General features: G+C 36.5%; 1 protein-coding gene across 20 annotated transcripts in view; it reads left to right on the top strand.

Annotated features, from left to right (window-relative positions):
* The window catches only part of DLG1 (discs large MAGUK scaffold protein 1), a 192,127-nt gene that overhangs the window by 122,650 nt on the left and 46,048 nt on the right, over positions 1–23,429 (top strand). For all 20 annotated transcript variants that reach the window (XM_030823041.1, XM_030823038.1, XM_030823037.1 and 17 more), the window contains 2 exons: positions 5,866–5,968; positions 19,880–19,994. In XM_030823041.1, coding sequence (XP_030678901.1) covers positions 5,866–5,968; positions 19,880–19,994 — 218 coding nt within the window. The remainder of the gene's footprint in view (positions 1–5,865; positions 5,969–19,879; positions 19,995–23,429) is intronic.

The raw sequence follows: 23,429 nt of genomic DNA, 5'->3' as shown, positions 1-23,429 counted from the left end.
CCCTAAACTCTCACCTCTACCTGATCATGAGCCTCTGTGCAAGCGATTTAAGGCAGTTGTTAACTGCTTATCTGAGTGTTAAAGGTGGGCCCCAAAATGCACATATAGCCCTTGGAAAAGAGTGGAAGATTTATAAGTTTCAGGTATTTAAATTCAGTCATTAACCACTAAGCTAACCAGACAGAGACTTCAGTGGCCACACACAACAAAGAATACAGACTTTATAACATTAAGACAGCAGTGACAAGCCTAGATAAGAGGACGGTTCTGCTGTCCAGAGTTGCCGTATTATATTTATTTTAAATGCCTATTTTTCATCATAAAATTTTGAGGCAAGCGGAAAGAAAAGTATGGCCCATATACAGGAGAAAAACGCAATCAATGGATATTGTTCCTAGGGAAGGTCAGACATTGAACATGCTAGACAAAGACATTAAGCCAGGTATTTTAAATATATTCAAGGAATAAAAGAAAACCATCCTATAGACTGAAATGGAAGTAAAGGAACAATATCTCACCAAGTAAAAAATATCAATAAAGAGTTAGAAATTGTATGTAAGAACCAAATAGAAATTCTGGAGTTGAAAAGTACAGTAACTTAAATGAAAAATTCTCTAGACAAGGTCAACAGCAGATTTGAGCTGGCAGAAGAAAGAATCAGCAAACTTGAAGATGGGTCAATTGAGATTTTGATGCTGAAGAACTGAACAATAACAAAAAAAGAAAGAATATGAAGAAAAATTAACAGCTTCAGAGACCTATGGGATACTATCAAATTTACCACCATAATGGGAGTATGTGAAAGATGGGAAAGAGAGAAAAAGGAAGAAAGAATATTTGAATACTCGCCCAAAAACTTCTAAAACTTGATTAAAACCATTAATCCAAGAACCTCAGTGAACTCCAAGTTGAATTAATTTAAAGAAATCTACAACATAAACACATTACAGTCAAACTGTCTAAAGCCGAAGGCAGAATATTGAAAGTAGCAAAAAGAAATGACTCACCACGTGTAAGGGATCCTCAATGAGGTTAATAGCTGATTTCTCATCAGAAACCGTGGAGGTCAGAAAGCAGTGAAATAACATATTCAAAATTCTGAAAAGAAAAAAACTTTGTTGACTAGAACTCTATATCCAGCAAAACTATCTTTTGAAAATGAAGAAATCAGGACATTGCCAGATAAACAAAAGCTGAAGGAGTTCCATCTCTCAAAAACCTGCCCTATAGGAAATAATAAAGAGAATCCTTCAGACTAAAATGAAAAGAAACTAGAGAGTAACTCAAATCCACATAAAGAGCCTAAGTAAAGGCAACTACTCAGGTAAATATAAAACAACATAAGGGTATTGTTTTATATGCAACTCTTTTTTTCTCCAACCTGATTTTAAAAACAACTGAATAAAGCAATAATTACAAATTTGATGTACACACATTGTATAAACGTAAAATTAATATGACAACACCACAAGGGGGGTAAAGAAACTAGGTTCTTATAAAGTGTTTGTTTGTTTACTTATTTATTTTTAGAGGTAGCATCTCACTCTGTCACCCAGGCTGGAGTGCAGTAGCAGAGTCATAGCTCACTGCAGCCTCAAACTTACTCACTGAGGCAATCCTCCTGCCTCAGCCTCCCGAGTAGCTGGGCTGCAGGTATGCACCACTACACCCGGCTAAATTTTTTTCTTTATTTTTTCAGAGACAAGGGTCTCACTGTGTTGCCCAGCCAGCCCTCAAAGTGTTGTACTCAAGTGATGCTCCTGCTTCAGTCCTTTTGCCTGAGCCACCTGAGTCACTGGGATTACAGTCGAGAACCACCACATCTGGCTTTAAATTTTTACTTATAATCCAAGATAACCACTAAGAAAATGACTAACAAATATATGTAGTAAAATTAATGACATGGGAATTAAAATGGTACACTAGGAAATATCTATTTAATACAAAAATAATGCAGTAATTGAGGAATAGAGAAAGAAAAGACATAGAATAGCCAAATTAAGTAAATTCTACATTATCAGTAATTATATTAAATATAAATGGATTAGGCACTCCAGTTAAAAGGCCAAAGATATTGATAGATTAGGTTAGAAAACAATCCAACTATACAGGGTCTACAAGAGAGACACTTTAGATTCAAAGACACAAAAAGTTTGAAAGTAAATGGGTGGAAAAGATGCATTACACAAAAAGTAACCAAAAGACACCTACTGGGGCTGTACTAATACGACTAATATCAAAGGACACTTGAAGAAAAACATTATTACTAAAGGGAAAAGACATTTATAATATATCATTATATAGTCATAGATGATATATATTTTATAGTTATATACTCTAATTACCAATACATTTCTAGGAAGACATAAACTATTGAAACTAACTCAAGAAGAAATAGAAAATTTTAATAGATTTAAAACAAGTAAGGAAATTGAATTAGTAATCAAAAACTAACAAAACACAGAAATCCCAGGACCAGATGGCTGCACTGGTACATTCTGCCACACATTTAAAGAATTAACACCAGTCATTCACAAACTCTTCCCCAAAAAGGAATAAGCATGAGGAGTGCTTTCCAGCTCATTCTATGTGGCCAGTATCATCCTTATACCAAACCAAAGACATCACAAGAAGAAAAAATTACAAACCAATATCCCATATGAATATAGATGTAAAAATCAACAAAATAAGCTGGATCCAACAGCATGAACAAGGATGACGTACCATAACCAAATGGAATTTATCCAAGGAATGCATGGTTAGTTCAACATAGAAAAACCAATCAAAGTAAGACACCATCTTAATAAAGGACATAAAGCACATGATATCTCAGTAGACACAGAAAAAGCAATTGTCATAAACCGACAGCTTTTCATGATAAGAACACTGAATAGACTAGGAGTAAAAGGGAACTTCAGCCTGATAAAGGGTATCTCTGGAAACCCTATAGCTGACATCATACTAAATGGTGAGAGACTGAAAGCTTTCCCTCTAAAATCAAGAACAAGACAGTGGTATGTGCTCTTCCTACTTCGATTCAACATTGTCCTGGAGGTTCTAGAAATTAGGCAAGATTTTAAAAAAAAAAAAAAAAGGCTACCAGAATAAAAAGCAAGAAAACTATTTCTGTTTGCAGATGACATAATCTTGTATAGAAAAAATCTTAAGAAATACAACAACAGACCGTCAAGCTAATAAACGAGTTCAGTAAATTTGCAGGATAGACAAGACATTCATTTACAATAGTATCAAAAAATAAAATAAGTATAAATTTAAGGACATGGATCAACAAAAGTGGTATATCCTTTGTTTTTGTTTTTTTTGTTTGTTTTGTTTTTTTGAGACAGAGTCTTGCTCTGTCGCCCAGGCTGGAGTGCAGTGGCACGATCTCTGCTCACTGCAAGCTCCGCCTCCCAGCTTCACGCCATTCTCCTGCCTCAGCCTCCCAAGTAGCTGGGGACTATAGGTGCCCGCCACCACGCCCAGCTAATTTTTTTGTGTTTTTAGTAGAGACAGGGTTTCACCGTGTTAGCCAGGATGGTCTCGATCTCCTGACCTCGTGATCAGCCTTCCTTGGCCTCCCAAAGTGCTGGGATTACAGGCGTGAGCCACCACGCCCGGCCAGTATATCCATTTTTAATGGATTTTAGTGGCGCATTATTTAGCCATAATAAGGAATGAAGTACTGATACATGCTCCAAGGATGAACCTGGAAAATAAGTGAAAGAAGCCAAGCGCAGATGGCTACATATTATATATCCCGTTTATTTGAAATATACAGAATAGGTATATATACAGTATGGTCAGAAAGTAGATTCGTAGTTGCCAGGGATGGAGAGGAGACACAGGAGTGACTGTCAGTGGATACAGAGTTTCTTTTTGGGGTGATGAAAATATTTTGGAATTAGGTGGTAATGATGCTTGAACAGCCTTGCGAATATACTAAAAACCACTAAACTATATGCTTTAAAAATGTGAATTCTATGGTATGCGAATTATTTCTCCATTTTTAAAAATGTTGGTGTAAAAGAAAAAAGTGACTCTAAGGCTATGTATACAAATATATCTCTCAGTACTGGAATTTCTTCTAAAATATCCTTTATAATGTATCTTCAATTGAAATGTTCAGTGATAGTCTGGAAAGTCTTTAATATGTAGTTTTGTTCAACAAATTATGCTCTTAAAAGAGTTTGGTGCACAGAAATAATTCATTAACATTTTTAATCTTTTCTACAATAATCTGTGAAAATCTCTTTCTTTATATTTCTTGCCTGATTTGTTCTCCCAGGAATTAGGAGGATTTTCTTTACGCACTAAGTAGAACTGTTTATACATTGTATTGAGTTTTATACGGCCATCATCAGCTGGAGATATTGTCTAATAACCGCATAGTTACATTTGTTTATATTAGGGATTTTAGATCTTGGTTTCGTTGAGGTGGGTGGGGGGTGGTGGTGGTGGTGGTATGAGACAGAGTGTCTCTCTGCGTCACCCAGGCTGAAGTGCAGTGGTGTGATCTCAGCTCACTGTAACTTCCGCCTCCCAGGTTCAAGTGATTCTCATGCCTCAGCCTCCTTAGTAGCTGGGACTACAGGCACACACCACCACGCCCAGCTAATTTTTCTATTTTTAGTAGAGACAGGTGTTTGCCATGTTGGCCAGGCTGGTCTGAAACTCCTGGCCTCAAGTGAACCACCCACCTCAGCTTCCCAAAGTGCTGGGATAACAGGTGTGAGCCACCACACCCAGCCTCAAGGGGTATGTATTTAAATTTAGTTGCATAATGGTTTCTTTTTAGACAATATTAAACATCAGATCTTTATATGGTTAAAATGTTCTTTATGTAAATTTATGATCCCAAGAATTTCTGGGCTCATAGTCAAATTTTTTTAAAGTGATATGTGATCTTTAACAGATTTTAGATTAGTTCTCAACAAAACAAGTTTTTATGTAAAAATTGCATGATGATCATTCCTTTCCAAAATTTTTCAGTGAAGGTCCTGAACATTGCCGTATTCTATTCATTGTTGCTTCTTAATTTTTTTTAATTCGGTATTTAAAGTTTGTTACATTCAAGTATAATGCTTCCATGAATGTCCTCTTAAGTTTGTCTTATTGTGGAAAAGAAACAATCTCAAGATAATGTACCTTGCACTATGTATGTATATATGCACGCAAAGTATTGGTAACCTTTCAGAAATAAGAATTAAGTTGCCTCTTCTTCTGGAGTAGGATTGTGCCTACTGGTAGAATTGGATAATTATTTCACCTAAGGAAGGGCTCTTTATTCAAAAAATAACTCCTGGTTCATTTAATTAACATTTATTCTAATTAAATCAGTCCTTGAAATCTGAGCTATTTTAATATTTCTAAATAATAGCTTTCCTATTATACCAAAAGAATGGAAGTTTTAATTTGTACAGGAAGAAAAATAATTGGAACTGAGTTGAGCAGTAGGCGTGAGAATGTGGCAGGAGGTGAATGGATGCTACAAGCAAAATGACTCCCTCCCATTGCTTGAGTTCCTAGTAAAATAAAGTGTGCAAAATGATGCCACTTGATTTTTCAGGTTCTCAAATTAAGGTACATTTCTAAATGGATTGATACCCAGCCTTCTGGGGGAAAATGTTTTGGTTTTACTAACTTGACATTAAGCAAGGTGGTTTTAGTAAATAAAATAGCTTTTAATGATAATATTTTGTTTTACTACACAATTTATTTTTGGCCAATGAGAACAAGAAACATTTTAGTGGTAAAGTTATTGCAACTAATTTTTTAATAAATGCTTACTCAAAGAATAGACTATTGTGATTTCTAATCAAACTGACTCTTTTCTCCCAAATTAAGACTTGGTTTGATTTACAGGTAAACAGTGTTGACCTCAGAGCTGCTAGTCATGAGCAGGCAGCAGCTGCATTGAAAAATGCTGGCCAAGCTGTCACAATTGTTGCACAATATCGACCTGAAGGTAATAACATTCTTATTGTCTATAGTTATTGCTTATTTTAGTTTTTAAAATTCTTCCTCTTTAATAATGTTTAACTTCCAAGCTTAACTTCCTTTTTTGTGCTTTTTTTCTGATTTGCTAATCTGGTATTTGTTTATTCTGAACCTAGTTCTTTTTCCAGATCAAAGGTTGTTTGTTTTTTTTGGTTTTTGGTTTTTGGTTTTTGAGACGGGGTTCCACTCCTACTGCCCAGGCTGGAGTGCAATGGTGCGATCTCAGCTCACTGCAACCTCTGCCTCCCAGGTTCAAGTGATTCTCCTGCTTCAGCCTCCCAAGTAGCTGGGATTACAGGCATGCACCACCACACCCGGCTAGTTTTTTGTATTTTTAGTAGAGATAGGGTTTCTCCATGTTGGTCAGGCTGGTCTCAAACTCCTGACCTCAGGTGATCCGCCCACCTCAGCCTCCCAAAGTGCTGTGATTACAGGCGTGAGCCACTGCACCCTGCCAAAAGTATTTTTTAATGATGTGGGAACTGGCATCCAAAAGCTTAACCCACATAATCCCATTATGTGGGTTAATTTAACTGTTTATTTTTTTAAATCTGTTGTGTAACTGAAGACATAGCTTTTAATGTCCCTTTTACTACTTTATTGATCTGAAAAAATAATAAAAACCATAAGCAGAGATAGTAATAATGCCCCAAAAAATTAGGTCACCCAGATTTTTTCTAGCTTTTGAATTAGGTTATAATTATTAATATCAAGATTTAAGACATGTTTCTAATAGCTGTTACTGCTGCTATTTAAAATAAAGAGAAGAATGCCAAGTTTGGGGTATAATGTGTGTCTAGATGGTAAAGTATCATGGATGTGACCTTACTAAGTTCCTAGGGGAAGAAGGTGGTAATGGAAAATTTGAGGTCATGCCATATTAAACATATGTAAGACTCTAGTGTGCATCAACATAACCACATCTCCAATAAAACCTCAGTGGAATTTAGAAAGCTTAAATACCCAAAAGAATACATGGCATATTTGTTGATGCTCATAAACAACATGATGAAGAAGGAAAAAATGATGTGAGTAAAGGAGCTAAATGAGTAATTCTATAATTTATCAACTAATTACATTTATTCTTTTTTGAAGCAGAATTTCTTTTTAATCTAGTATGTTTTTTAGCTGATCAAAGCAGCGTGTTGAGCATTGCTTGGTCTTTCCAAAGTATGGGAGGGTCTATCAATCTAGTAAAACCTTGGCCTTGTAGGCTCAGTAACTAAACAAGGGAAAATTTGTTTAATTGGGAGTAAATTCTGAATATTAATTTACATTAACCAAACAATAGGGACTAACATATGAAGTCAGAATGTCAATTCGTTAATTTTTGTGAGAAACAAATCTGCCAGTGAGACCCTATGTACTTTTATCTTCTGGCCAACACATTCCACCCCATAGGTACACTATATGGAAGCCAAGTTACAGTCACTGGTTCCTCAGTATTATAGACAGCCTCTCATTTATATGTTTATAAGGAATATAAACTTTTTAGGTATGGTTACGGGTAACTTAATATCTGCTCCCTAACCTTAAAACACACAGAACACACAAAAGCAGTAAGAAAAACAAAACATACACGCATGTTCCTACCCACACAACTTCACTTCATATTAACTAAAACTAAGAAGGCAGGTATAATACCTGGACAACCAAGTAGAGGTAAAGACTCCTTAAGCAGCTGAGGTCTTGCAGAAGCCACACGGAAAGAGGGGAAGAGTTAAAATACGGAATGTTGAGAATGTTTGTGATGGCAAAAATTTAGGATATGGTATAAAATTGCACCTCTTAAAGATGAGAGGCTCATTTTTGAGGTATAAAAACATGACCCTTTTTTATTGCAAGCCTCCTGGGAAGTGGGGTGAGCAGGCTGGAGCAGAAGCCACTCATGATGTGGTTGGTTTGGTTTAGAAAAGCAGAGGACCCATATTTGGATAAAGCAGCCTGCCTCTGTAGGATCAGATAATGTGACAGTATTTGGGTTTTAAAACCTGTAAAAATGTCCTGCGCCTCTATCTTTCTTGCACCCCTCGACTTTCTGGAATAGCTACTCTAGCAAAATCTAGCAAAGTAATAAGTAATTTTTTTAAGACGGAGTTTCACTTTCTTGCCCAGGCTGGAGTGCAGTGGCACAATCTCGGCTCACCATAACTTCCACCTTCCAGGTTCAAGCCTCCCGAGTAGGTAGGATTACAGGCACCTGCCACCATGCCCAGCTTATTTTTGTATTTTTAATAGCGACGGGGTTTTGCCATGTTGGCCAGACTGCTCTCCTGACATCAGGTGATATGCCCACCTCGGCTTCCCAAAGTGCTGGGATTACAGGTGTGAGCCACAGCCCCCAGCCCCAGTAATAAGTAATTTAAAAGTAGCCTCACATTCATACAAAGATAATAAGAAGAGGTGGGGAAAAGCATCAAAGCTTAGTAACAGATTAGCTACACGCACACACAACACAAAAACATTAACACAAATCAGATTTTAAGAAGTACAAAAGGAGTCATCTGACACTCTGATAATCAGCATCTTGCAGTTAGTATTTTTCCTAAAGGCTTGGGATTCTCTGCCTTGTTGATAATCTTATATATATACAGACAGACAGACAGACAGAGACAAAGGTAAGCTTTTGGTAGAATTAAGTTTTTTATCTTTTAGGATCTATGGCTTGCCTTATTAGTCTTCCAAAAAAGTACTTTTATGGGTTTTTCAGCTTGTGTGCTTTGAACTTTCTTGACTTGCATTCTAATTATGAGAAAAAAAAATCTCTACAAGACATATGAAGGAACATTATCTTCTAACTCCTGTCAGTTTTATTAATTCCAAAGACAAGGAATAATTCACTTTGGGGGGCCTTTACTGTTAATCTTTTTGGAGAATCATTATCAGAAATTAGCTGGACGTGGTGGCTCACGCCTCTGAGCCCAGCACTTTGGGAGGCCTAGGTGGGAGGATTACTTGAGCCCAGGAGTTCGAGACCAGCCTGGGCAACATAGCAAGATCTCGTCTCTACTAAAACTTTTTTTAAAGTTTTTTAATTAGCCATGTGTGGTAGTGCACACCCGTAGTCCCAGCCAAGGTGAGGGTTGCTGTGATCTCACCACTGCACTTGAGCCTGGGCAACAGAGTGAGACCCTGTCTCAAAATAAAAATAAAAATAATCGAACATGGGAACTGGAAATACAATACTATACTCGTTTTGGACTCCATATCCCAAAGTTATAAAATTTTATCAAATACTTCCTAGTCTGTAGTTTAAGAACCTCTTGGCCAGGCGCGGTGGCTCATGCCTGTAATCCCAGCACTTTGGGAGGCCGAGGTGGGTGGATCACGAGGTCAGGAGATCGAGACCATCCTGGCTAACACGGTGAAACCCCGTCTCTACTAAAAATACAAAAAATTAGCCAGGCATGGTGGCGGGCGCCTGTAGTCCCAGCTACGCGGGAGGTTGAGGCAGGAGAATGGCGTGAACCCAGGAGGCCGAGCTTGCAGTGAGCTGAGATCGCACAACTGCACTCCAGCCTGGGCAACTGAGCAAGACTCTGTCTCAAAAAAAAAAAAAAAAAAATGAATCTCTTGTGATAGAATATAATAGTAAAACTGTATGCCATGCATGGTATGAACCATGTTATGTTTATTAACTCTATAATTCCCAAGATAATCCTACAAGTAAGCACTGTTGTCCCCATTTTACGTTGTAGTTGAATAAGCTCTTCCGTAAAGAGACTAAGTAATTTGCTAGTTACACAACTGTTAAACGGTTAAGATTTCTTCTAGCCCCTTTTAAGCGAAGAAAAACATTTTCCTCCACCCTTGTATGTTCAGTAACAGGGGCTGTGAAGTAAACTGACAAAAAAAAAAAAAATTAACATGAAAAAAAGTTTCTTGTATATGGATGCAAGAGGCAACAAAAGAAATACTGTAGCTAGCTTGTGGATGAAGTTAAAAGCTTGTGTACCTAATCTAGTAGGGAAAAGGAAGGAGGGAGAAACAGCTTTTATTAGAAAAACATACATTTCTTTAGGAAAGACAAGTTTTTAGGAGAAGAGATGGGAGATAAAGTTTGTGATAACGTTTGTCTAAACTGGTATGAGTGGTCTTTCCATTCTCGGGAAAGACTCCTCAGAGAGGGGATTTATGGTAACATCATTTCTCGGAAGCTGCACCTTTCAGTCAGATTAGAGAAACTCCGAGAAGGCTTTTTTTCTGCATCTGTTGAATCTCAGATATCTTCAGCTTAAAATAATCTTTGTGGCAACTCTGGGGTTCTGGGTGTGTCTCCATACCCTGTTGTTACTCTTTCAACTACACATTAAACTCTTGGAATCTCTAACCTCAAATATTTATCTTATTGTTCCTCAAGAATATTAGGCCAACTTTCAGAGCTTATATCTCAATCTTTTGTTCCGAAAGCATTAATTATATTGTAATAAACCCATAAAAGAAATAAAGCGGAAAGAATTAAACTCAATATATAAGTTAAACTTATTTTCTCTTTCCCATTGGTTAGGTCTTATATTTGTGACATATTTTATTTTCACAAGAAAAAAACTGTTTGGTGTTATAATCCCGATTTTGCAAGTGACCAAAGTCTAGAAAGGTTAGGCCATAGTCACTTAACTTTCTGCACTCCAAAGCTTTGATTGAAATCGTGAGTTACAAAGGTAGATTTCTAACACCCAGTGTCCTGACTTTATTTTCATTATTACTTCTTATACCAACCAAAGGGAGAAGAGGTGGAGATAATCTGGGAAGATTGCAGTGGACTAGTAGCATTTATTTGCAGGCATTTGTCATTTCTTATCATTTTCCGTAGTAGATAGGTAACTAAAATTTTTTTCAGTCTCCTGCTTTCCCACTTTCCTTGCTGTATTTTTCTACACACCTGTGCTGCAGTTGACCCTTGAACAACACAGGTTTGAACTGCGAGTGTCCACTTACGCACATGCTGTTCAACCAAACAGCGTATGCCTGTCAGATTCCACAAGTTAGACTTGAATATGCGCGGGTTTTGGTATACGTGGGGTTCTGGAACTAATCCTCCGAGTATGCCAGAGAGCTATTGTACTTAAAACAACTAACTTGCCTTCTTAAAAATAGTTTCCCTTTTTCTTCTCTAGGCCAATTTATAGTATGCATCCTCTGAGAATTGTTTCACTTGGGTTTAATATCTGTGTTTAATGTATTTTATTATAGTTATAAATGAATGTTTTTCTTTATAGGGATTGCATGTTAAGAAGAGATTGAGGAAGTCCAATTTCCCCCATACCCCATCTTCACTTTCCTCTACCTTTTTACTTCTAGTGTGGGGGTGAAAACAAAGGTTAAAATTTGAAAGGGGATATCAAATGAAAAAATCAGCTTTTAAATATCTCTGCTTGTATAAGCGTATACATACTAACTTGTAGCCAGCAGTTCAGATACTTCCTAATACGTTTCATGACAAGAAATATGGTTTGATACAGGAATTTTTGAGATGTTGAATGGAGAAAATCTCTTATGTAAAATTATAGCTTTGCTGAGTTTTGATGTAATTCTAGGAGAGGAATGTAAATGACTTAACTGCAAAAAGGGATGAAACTCTTCCATCAAAATAAAAATTTTAAGAAAATAGGTGTAGTGGTTAGCACTTTGGGAGGCTGAGACAAGAGGATCTCTTGAGCCTAGGAGTTGAAGATCCCCTGGGTAACATAGGACACCCTGTCACTGCAAGTAATTTTTAAAATGAGCTGGGCATAGTGATGCATGCCTGTAGGCTCAGCTACTTGAGAGGCTAAGGTAGGGAGATTGCTTGAGCCCAGGAGGTCAAAGCTACTATGAGCCATGATCGTGCCACTGCACTCCAGCCTGGATGACAGAGCAAGACCCAAAAAAACCTTAAAAAAAAAAAAAAAAGATAAAGGAAAAAATATGTTGGTGGGAGTATTTACTAAAATATACACAGGATAGGTAAAATGTGGAGACGATAGGACTAAAAGTATCAATTGATTGAAACAAAAGGAAAAGGTAGGAATCTGAAGTAAGTAAATGAAATAGAAGGTTTAAAGGAAAAGTAACTTTAAAATGCTGAAGTATGTTTCGAACATATAGAAAGGTGGCTGTGAGGAATTGTTAAGAGTAAGGCAAAGACTTGGCCAGGCGCAATGGCTCACGCCTGTAATCCCAGCACTTTGGGAGGCCAAAGCAGCCAGATCCCTCGAAACCAGGAGTTCAAGACCAGCCTGGCCAACTTGATGAAACTCTGTCTCCACTAACAAAAAAGTTAAACAGGCATGGTGGTGCACACCTGTAATTTCAGCTACTGAGGAGGCTGAGGCACAAGAATCGCTTGAACCCGGGAGGCAGAAGCTGCAGTGAGCCAGAATTGCACCACTGCACTCCGGCCTGAGCAACAGAGCGAGGTGGGGGCGGGTGGGAAGACTCTAAGCGAAGACTATAAATATGAAGATCTGAATACAGTGAAAGAAATAGATCACAAATTTAAGAAATTATCAGGAATTGACTTAGCTCTTCAGTGTCTTAAATTTTTAATATCTGAGACTGTGTTAACTGCTTTGTAGTAACTTAGTTACTCATTAAGAAAGAATATATTTTTCTGCGTCACTAAAAAGTAATGTGTTCTTTTTACAGAAAGCTTTTAAATTTCTAAAATGTAGACTATTTTAAATCACTAGGACTTCTATTAATTAGATCAGCAAAATTGCTAAAAACTAATAATGCTACATGAAATGTAATACACATCTTATTTAAAAAGCATTGCAGAACTTTAAGGAATCAGCAAACAAAACGTGAAGGGAAACTGGGAACTCGGGGCTAAGGAAGCACACAAGTCTCTTGTTTCAAGAGCAACGGCATACTGGCTTGGGAGAGCCAGTTAAATTTTCAGAAATTTTTCAAACCAAAACATAGCCTTTATTAAAAATAAAGTTATACAGAAATACAAATAAATTATATTTAAAATAGTAAAATTAAAAACAAAGGTAATATTGAAAAGTCATCACTTCCTAGTTGTTTTCTAGGAAGTAAAATAATAGAAACATAAACCAGTGAGACTAATAGAAAATACAAAAAGAGGGCTGGGCATGGTGGCTCACGCCTATAATCCCAGCACTTTGAGAGGCCGAGGTGGGCAACTCACAAGGTCAGGAGTTTGAGACCAGCCTGGTCAACATGGTGAAACCCCCGTCTCTACTAAAAATACAAAAATTAGCCGGGTGTGTTGGGGCATGCATGTAACCCCAGCTACTCAGGAGGCTGGGGCAGGAGAATCACTTGAACCCGGGAGGCGGAAGTTGCAGTGAGCCAAGATCGCGCCACTGCACTCCAGCCTGGATGACAGAGCGAGACTCTGTCTCAAAAAAAAAAAAAAAAAGAAAATACAAAAAAACATAGTACATTAAAAACTGAATCGCCCAAAACTATTCCTCTCCCTCAAAAAAATTAGGAAAGCTAAACCAAAACTTGTTAAAAATCTACAATAAAACTAGACAAAAAGATGAAAGATATCCTGTGAACCCCAAATATAAGCTGATGTAAACAAGGTATTAACAGCTACAAGACCATCTGATATCAGCATCTGTGCAAGAGGATGCAACAGGAGAAGCCCAATGTTAACCAGTCCTCACAAGAAAATGCAGTAGGTGAATTTGAGAACACCAAGTGAACTATAAGAGCTCTCGTACAATCTGCATGTTGAGTGCAGGGAATCTATGGTAAGATACGAAGGAGTCACGAGCAGTCTGGGCCCTAGACACAGTTGGCCAGCTGTAGTTCCCTTTCCATTTAAAGCCCCACACTAAGGAAGAGCTGCTGGGAATAAGATCCAAGTTGAACAGGATAGGGGTGATAGAGCCAAACGGAATGGAAGGTTCAGATTAATGGGGGAAGTAAAGTTTCAGGAAATCCCACACTGTCTGAGATCATGTCTTTAAACACTTGAAAGAACCAAATAGAGAGTTCTAGAGCTGTGAAGTTAGAAAACCTATCTTGACTTGAAACTCCTGTGTAAAAGTTGGGGAAAACTAATTTCATATCAAAATGAGCAATAGGAAAAGATGACGATTGAATCCCGTGGAAACCTATTTGTAAAGTGAAAATAAGGATTAGCGTAATGTCTCCACAGACAGTAAAGCTGTACCAGAAAGACATGGTGTATGAAGCGACTGTAAACTAAAATTAATATTTCAAAACAAGTTAAAGAAAAATGATAGAATATGTGGAAGAACAACATCCATAAGTTGATAGAACTCAGAAAATTAGTAGAAATAAAAACATTGTTTTAAAAACTAAATTTGACTAGAAGAGACATACTTCTTAAACCAAGAAGGTGAAAAAGAAGAAAAATGTTTAAAGCAAAAATAGACCTTCTCTTTCCACAACTTGATCAATTTAGTCCTAAAGCCATTAGGTAGAGCAAAGAAAAATAGTTTAATCTACACCTCACGTCTGGAGAGGTTTAGGAGATTCTCGGTGACCCATTGGATTTACCCATGAGGTTGGCTTCCACGCAGGGTAATGCCTTGGTTTGGGGAGTCAGAGCCTGAGGGCTGGTGAGGAAAGCACATATGGGAATGCTCAGAGCCCAGTCAGGGAAGTGGATGGCTGTTCAAATTGAGATTGACCAAATTAATATATATGTTAGGTTATTCTTATTCATAATTTTCACTGTTGAGAAGAGAGTTACAAATATGGAAAGGAAGAAAACTTAAATATGAATCCTGTAATACTGGATTAGAATTGAAGAAATTGGTTTGAAGGGATGGTTTTCCATTGATACAGATGTATCTACATCAGTGTGTATGTATCTGTGTGTATGTTATTTTCCCTGGTTCTGCCCACTGAGAGGCCCTGAGCCTAGTGCCACCCCAAGAGCAGTGAGCACCAGATCTTGCCTTGCAAATACTATTCCCCACTGAAATTACTAAGGCTTTTTTGACAAATGGCAGGTTCCCCAGGAGTCAGGCAAAGAAAATGCTAGATTGTTCTGTAATATCCTTTGCCAGAAAACAAGAACGTACTCAAGGAAGGTTGGAGACACGTCAAATGGACCCAGAATCTAACTTCAAGGGACTCTCACTGGCCAAATCAGGAACAATTTCAGCATTCAGTTGGTGATAATAATGGCAGATTATAACCCACTGAATAAAGTAGGAAATAATGAGTTTTTACTCATATAAATAAATGAATTAATTGAAAGTTTGATGAGAATGGAGAATTGTACAGTTTCAGTAATTTATTTGCAAAAGGGAAAAGTAACTTTACAGTAGAGAAACCTGGCAGACACAACTTTAATCAAGCAATTAAAGTTAATAACATTGGTGATGGGACAAATCAAAATTGTGTACCACCTGATACAGGTGTATTGGGTAGAACATAACATCTGTGATATTCCTGCCAAAGTTGGATAACTTCAATCTAATTGTGTGGAAACTTCAGGCAAACCCAAATTGAGAGATATTCTACAAAACAATTGACTTGTAATCTCCAACAGTATTAAGGTCACAAAGTCAAGGAAACACTGAGAAACTGCTGTGACTCAACGATCTAAAAAGATGTGACAACTAAATGCAACAAATGATTTTGAATTGGATCCTTTTGCTATAAAGGACATTATTGGTGACTCTTCGTAGGCATCCGAGCATTAGTTGGTAGTAATGTATTAATGTTACTTTTGATGGTTTTGTAGTTATACAGGAAAATATCTGTAGGAAATACACACTGAAGTATTCAGGGATGATGAGACATCAAGAAGGCAAATTGCTGTCAAATGGTTCAGGAAAAACAGTTTGTGATTGCTTTAGTCTTTTAAAAAAATTAGAAGAAAGAAACAAAAGATTTGAAAGTGACAGATATAGAAGGTAGGCAAAGAATATTCAACATGCATGTAATAGGAGTTTCCTAGGAAGAAATCCAAAACAATGCTAGAAAATGCATAAACAAGAAATCTTTTCTAAAATTAAAAAAGTTATTTCAAACTACGTATCAAATTCCATAATAAAATGATTAGGATTTAAAGGAAAAAAATATCTGGAATTCCACTTCCCTCCCCCAGCAAAAAAAGAAAGAAAATTCCGTTGTTCTCAGTTTATAGAAGACAGTGGAGTGAACATACTCAATAAAGGAAGAAGCTGAGTCAAACAGACTTTCACATATAAAAACTGGAATCAAATGTATCAACAAATAATTAGAGTGATAATGTTCATATAAACACTTCCTGGGGAGAGAGAATAACCTTCAGACATCCAAAATGATAGGAGGAGGGATACTGACATAAGGACTGATGTTAGCATTAATGAAGATGATTATAAGGAAGAGAGTGTATAATATGAAAAAGCTATATGCTCTGACAATTTTGAGAAGGTACAATTATTAGAAAATGGCAGAATTTGAGGATAATATGAAAACAGAATAAGCCTCCTAATTGCTTTAAAGTTTTTAACTGGATATAAAAGGATAGTATTTCCAGTCAGATCTGGGAAGATTGCTTGTAGGAGGAGACCAAAAGACAAAAGCCAAACAAGTTTGCCATTAGAACAAAAGGACAAGCGTGTCTGAATTGTTACACACACACTTAAAAGAACAAACCATATAGTGAGACTGCTCCAGTTACTGTTGCTTCATGAGATACTACCCCAAGCTTAATAGGTTAAAACAGCCTTTTAATAGGTTTTGTAGGTTAGGAATTCAGGCAGGATTCTGGCCAGATGGTTCTTGTTTTCCTTCTGGCATCAACTGAGGTCACTTAGTGGGACTTAGGTGGCAAATGAGCTGCTTTGGAGGGCCTAGTTTGGCTTTGCTCTCCTTGTCTTACGTGTTGGTGGTACTGGCTGGAAGTTTGGGCTCAGAGCACCATCATGTGACCTCTGCAGTATGGTGGTTTTAGAACAGTCTTGTTACATGGTATCTGGCTTCCACTGAACAAGCATTGCAGAAGAACCAGGCAAAAGCTTCATGGCCTCTTCTAATCTGACCTTGAAAGTCATATGGGATTACTTTCACATTTTTTGGTATACAAATGACCCAAAGCACTAGCCCAGATTCCAGGAGAGGGGAATTAGATTCCACCTCTCGATGGGGAAATTGCAAGGTCACAGTGTACAAGAGCATGTGGGATGCGGGCATCTTTGGAAAATAAAATCTGCCACTGGTTTATTTATGTTAAAAGCTTGAATAAATAAGACAGGATGGTAAGAATAGAACTGAGAACAATTTCAGTTATATCAAAAGTTAATTCATAAAAGCAGACAATTGTCAGGCTTGCTAATAAAGCAGAATTTAACCCTATGCAATATGTAAGAGTCATACCTACAACAAAGAAGTAAAGGTTAAAAACAAAGGACTGCATATCGCTGTAAAAAAAAAAAAAGCGTGGATGACATCTTTCTATATCGTGCAGTGATCTTCTGGATATACTTACTATTAAGTGAAAAAAGCAAAGCAGGGAAATGTGTATTCTACTGTTGAAGAGAAATGTTGGCTGGGCACAGTGGGTAATCCCAGCACTTTGGGAGGCCGAGGCAGGCGGATCACGAGGTCAAGAGATCGAGACCATCCTGGCCAACATGGTGAAACCCCGTCTCTATTAAAAATGCAAAAATTAGCTGGGCGTGGTAGCGGGTGTCTATAGTCCCAGCTCCTTGGGAGGCTGAGGCAGGAGAATCGCTTGAACCCAGAAGGCGGAGGTTGCAGTGAGCCAAGATGGCGCCACTGCACTCCAGCCTGGCGACAGAGCAAAACTCCGTCTGAAAAAAAAAAAGAAAAGAGAAATGTATTATGTTTGTGATGTTTGTGTGTATATATACACACATATATACAGATATAAAAATATGGAATAAATGTTAATGTACTTGCGTTTTTGTGGGTATCTTTATATAGCTTAAATGTTTACCTATAAGGATCAGGACAGAATAGGATGAGAAAAAGCGACAGAAGCTGGACTTAAATACCTGTGTTTTACAGATTTGACTGTGGAGTTATTTTTCCTACTTATAAAATCAATGAAAAATTTTAAAGGCAAATTTAAGTTGAAAATAAAGTACAAATGAATCTAAATATGTATCCACTTGGCAACAGTCATACTCAGGGAGGAACTATTCCAAGTGATTTTAAAATGGTAATTGGCTAGGTACAGTGGCTCACACTTGTGATCCCGGAGCTGTGAGAGGCCAAAGAGAGAGGACTGCTTGAGGCCAGGAGTTCAAGAACAGCCTGGACAACACAGCAAGATGCCATCTCTACCAAAAATAATTTTTTAAAAATTAGCCAAGCATGTTGGTGCACACTATGGTCTCAACTCCCCAGAAGGCTGAGGCAGGATTGCTTGAGCCAAGGAGCTCAAGGAACTATGATTGTGCCACTGCAGTCCAGCCTGGGCATCAGAGCAGGACCCTGTGTCTAAAAATAAAAAAAGAAAACAATAATTCAACCATACATCTCTAGCTATAGCCTCAGGATTAAAAGCTACAGGAAATAGTTAACTGTTTACAGTAATCATATCATGGTAGTAGTGGTGGTGGTGTAATTCACTGTTGTAAATGTAATATTGGATAAAACAAGTAAGTCATTATGCCGGTACTTTTATTCTGCTATCTCCACTATCTTGAGAACCAGAATTACTCATATCCAAGAAAGCAGATACAATGCTAAAATAGAAGAGATTAAGTAAAAACCCAGTGGTCCTAATTTTTCATTAGAAAAACTAGTATAAACTCATGATATATTTTTATTATCTCCATTCATCAATCTATAGTTTAGCTGTGTCTACACATACCAAAGACAACTTGCCATGGATTGATATTTATTTAATTGTGATGGATACATTCTACTATTAAGGCTATTTATGTTTTTATTTTAAGTGTTTTGTTATAATTTTGAAAGGATAGTAAAATATTTTATTATTAATGTGGAATTTTAAACGTTTCTAAGCTTTTTGATGAATTGTTGCTTCAGTTGAGCTTATTATCCATAAAACAAAGTTGATGATTATGGTGAAAGAAAGAGTAACTCAGCAATAATCATGCTTACTCTTACTCTGTCATCTTAACCTATACAAAATCCCAGAGAAGTTGTTTACTGTAAGACAGCCTTTATAAGAAACTCAGATTTGAAATGACCTAGTTATCTGCAATTTGTTTGTTATAAATAGAGGGGAAAAAAAGATACTTGTTTATAACCATGTAACTGCAATATTTTTGAAAAGGTGCTTAAACTTTTGTTATTGATAGATTTAGTAGTTTTTAATATGCAGCTTTAAATAGTCCATTTTCAAAAACATTTTTGTATAAAAAATATTTTAAATAAAAATCTTCATGAATATTCAGATTGCTTTTGTGTCTTGAATTTTGATAATTTATAAATTATAAAATCAGTTAAAATAAACTTTATCACTTGTTTAAGGCATATTTTTCCCTTTAATGTTGACCCTGCACAAGTTCCATATTGAAGTATGTAAAATGAACTGATTGTCTCAAGGGGGAAAAGTCAATAATCAAAGCATCTAATGTATTAATTATTATTACAGGTTTCTTCCTTAATATAAAAATTAGAATAAATCCTGATTTTTAAAATTTACACTTAAATTCAACAGTAATATAAGATTACTGCTGTCGGATGCATGGAAATTGTCATTTAATTGACTAAATGTGGTATAACCTTTAAAAGAGCATGTAGAAAAATTCTAACTCAGCCAATTCTAATTTATGGTACATTTAGGTTATTAATAATTTTTTTTGAAATTTGTGTGTTGGGCAAAATCTTTCGCATATTACTGTTTTAAGGTTCTAACCACATTTAATCAATTATAGGACAGTTTACATATTTAACACGTTATCTTCAAATAATCTTTTGAAAATATATCAATTTATTTCTCTTTTTCTTCCATCAGAATACAGTCGTTTTGAAGCTAAAATACATGATTTACGGGAGCAGATGATGAATAGTAGTATTAGTTCAGGGTCAGGTTCTCTTCGAACTAGCCAGAAGCGATCCCTCTATGTCAGGTAAATTTTTTTACTTATAATTATGGCAAATCTTAATTAGTTATGCATGTAAATTATTTTGTATTTTTCACTTTAACTTACTTAGTTTTACCATAAGAAAATATATTGCCAATCAGTGTTGTTTTTTTTATTGATTCTCTCTGACAGTGTCTTTCAAGAATTGGAATATTATTATATTAATAATTTTATTAATGAAAGTTATGTAATCCTGGAATAATAATGATATGATAAAGGAAGAAATTTCTGTGGACCAGAAATTGTTTTCAGATTGATGTGTTAGTAGTGACTACAAGCTTGATAATACCATATCTAACACTTAGATTTAACCTCTATCCTTTTCTATTTTCCATTCAAGTAACATTTAATTACCTGGCAATTTCCGTAGTAGCAAAGGAGGCATATGTAAATAATAATTTAAAATGTGAATAGCCTCAGTAAATAATGCATATTTGGAAAATTTCTACATGCATTTTTTAAACACTTGGGAGAAGGCAAATATGTTATTTTCCTATAATATATAAAGCTTAAGTGGCAACATAGGTCTAATAAATAGGTGATATTAGTATATAAACTGGGGTGTTTTCTTTTTTTTTTCATTTCGTTGGCTTATAAGACTTAAAACAGAAATCCGAATGTATTTGTATTCTGTATACTTTACTTTTAGTAGAACTTTAACTGATAATTTTATTATACTGTTACTGTAACATTAGCACTGTAAGTAATCTGAACCATTCTTTATAAATTAACATCTCAGTCCTCCTGATTCTGTTGGGGGACCTGTTCCTAATATGTTTCATTTATCCTTCTGATGAGAGAGATATGTTACATATATAAACATGTATCCTATACACATGTGTATCTATACACACAAACAGGTACTCTATACTTGTTTACATATGATATGACTTACTGTCTTCACATAATCTTACTCTGATACATCATGAAAGGAAACTTTTCTCACTTTCTTCTTTCTATTCCTTTTGTCTTTTGCTGTAAGTTCTTCGGTACTTATAACCCTACCAATGATGTGGGAATCTTAAATGCATCAGATTTTTGTTTTCCCTTCGCCAATTCTAGCAGTACTCATTAAACTCTTGTGTTCCAAAGTCATTAAAAGTATTTTATATATACAAATACATCGAAGAAGGAAGAACATGGATTTTTCTACTCTCTTTTTTACATTTTCTTTTTTTTTGCTTATCTACATTTCCTAATTTTAGTATAGTTAATAGGTGTTGCCTTTTATTTGTACTTGATTAAATATTTACAAAGGCATAAAAATCAAAACATAATAGGTTATATTTATTTTCGGTACATTTAGTGAATCTTCACTTTTTATTTTTAGAGAAGTAATGCTCTGTTTTCTTTCTTTCTTTCTTTCTTTCTTTCTTTCTTTTTTAAGACAGGGTCTCACTTTGTCACCCAGGCTGAAGTGCAGTGGCGCGATCTCAGCTCACTGTAGCCTCAACCTCCCAGGTTCAAGCGATCCTTCCGCCTCAGCACCCCCAAGTAGCTGGGACTGTAGGCACATGCCACCATGCCTGGCTAATTTTTGTGTTTTTAGTAGAGATGGGGTTTCACCATGTTTGCCAAGCTGGTCTCGAACTCCTGACTTCACGGGCCTCACCCACCTTGGCCTCCCAAGTGCTGGCATTACAGGCATGAGCCACTGTGCACAGCTTCTATTTTTTAAAATCATATATTATCTAAAGACTTATAGAAAAATAACTGTCACCTGCACCAGCCCCTAGTTTCATTCTCCAGAAACAAGCATCCTACATTTTCCTAGCAAACTTCCTTCACCTCCTTATTTCTAAATATGAAGCCTTCACCTCTATATTTCTAAATAACATGCATATACTGCTATCTTCTACTTTACCAGTTTTGTGCATTAGTCTTACAACCATGGTAGATGAGAACTTTTCTCTGTAGTACCAAACCACTCATTCAGTCTCATCACCATCATCCAAACATAGCCTGTCTCTGTTAATAAAACTAATAGCATTTAGAGTCATGTGACTATTAATAGCTGTCATGACTCAGTTGAGTGGTACCCTATGAGCTGCCTCCTTTCTTCTGCAACCCTTCATTTTTCCTGGACTTAATAATTGTCTTGCATTTTATTTGATTAATTTTTCATATACTTACTACTAAATATCTTTCTGTATCTTCCAGTAACCACTGTAGAGTTTTTCACATGATGAAAACATGGTCACACATACGGTCTAATAGTTCAGGTTTTTTCCATCTTTATGCTCCAGTCTGGATTAGTTCCTCTGTAAACTTGCTGTATAGCTCTCAGCTGGGGCTTCCGTTTGCCATTATTCTATTTCCTTTGGCTGTCTGCTATGTCACATGTCTCCTAGATGCCACACTTTCTTCTTTCTCAAGTAATCTTCCTAGAGCACATCCTCCAGGGAATTCCTGCGAAAAGGTGTGTGGGAGGTACCTTTTGAGTCTTAGCATGTCTGAAATGACTTTATTTTGCCTTCTCCCCAGTAGAGAATTTGGAATGTGGGGAGAGAGAATCATATCCTGTTTTATTTTCCAGGAGCTCCCTCATCTTCCATTTCTTTCGTGGACATAATCTGGTCTGTCTCTGAGATTTTCTTCTGCTTTTTGTATTTGCTTTCTCTGTATTCCTTTTTTCTAGCTATCCTATTTTCTTGGGGGTTTTTTCTTTAGTGTTTTATATAAGGCATTCTTTAAATATCCAGTGTTCCTTTCATTGTTTTCCATTCTTATGAACAGAGAAATGAAGATAATGGATTTAACTAGAAGACAGTGGGGTAAAGAGGGGGATAAATTGGCTCTTACATTTTCTCTCCTGTCCCACGTCATTCTGTTCTTTGGTATAATTAAATATCCCTGGAGAAGAATCCCTGTCTCCTGCCAATAGTATAAACCAAGTTGCTAGAATTTCATTTTCATCCATTTCAGTCCAGCCACCTTCCCCTTCTCCACCAAGTTTCAGAGTATACAGCTCCTCAAATTCAATTTCTCTGGAGAGTAAACCACTGGTCTTCTGTGGGTTTGGGGAATGGGAAAAGGAACTTTGGTGGCAGTGGTCTAAGTGCTACATACAGTGTTTCTACCTTCTGTTTTTAGTACAGTAACTTATCCCTGCCTACCTTGGTACTAGTGTACACTTCTGATTTATGACCATCTCCAGGATTCTTATGGAATAAAACTTGTTTCTATAACCCTCTCTGCTGACACTCCATTTATAGCTTCTTTCATTCTGCTAAATTTAATTAGCATCATCCAAAAATGTGTTAAAATCTCTCTTCCCCTGTTGTCTTCTCTCTTTTGTATTTTTCTTATTTTATTGTCATTTTAATGAGTCAGGATGGAGAAGAAATAGACACAGTCTGCTATAGTTAATCAGAAGCCTTATGGTTCTTTTTGAGATGGGGTCTTGCCCTGTTGGCTAAG

This window comes from Nomascus leucogenys, chromosome 11, assembly GCF_006542625.1.
Source record: "Nomascus leucogenys isolate Asia chromosome 11, Asia_NLE_v1, whole genome shotgun sequence".
NCBI classification, from domain to species: domain Eukaryota; kingdom Metazoa; phylum Chordata; class Mammalia; order Primates; family Hylobatidae; genus Nomascus; species Nomascus leucogenys.
This window is presented reverse-complemented; position numbering and strand designations above follow the sequence as displayed.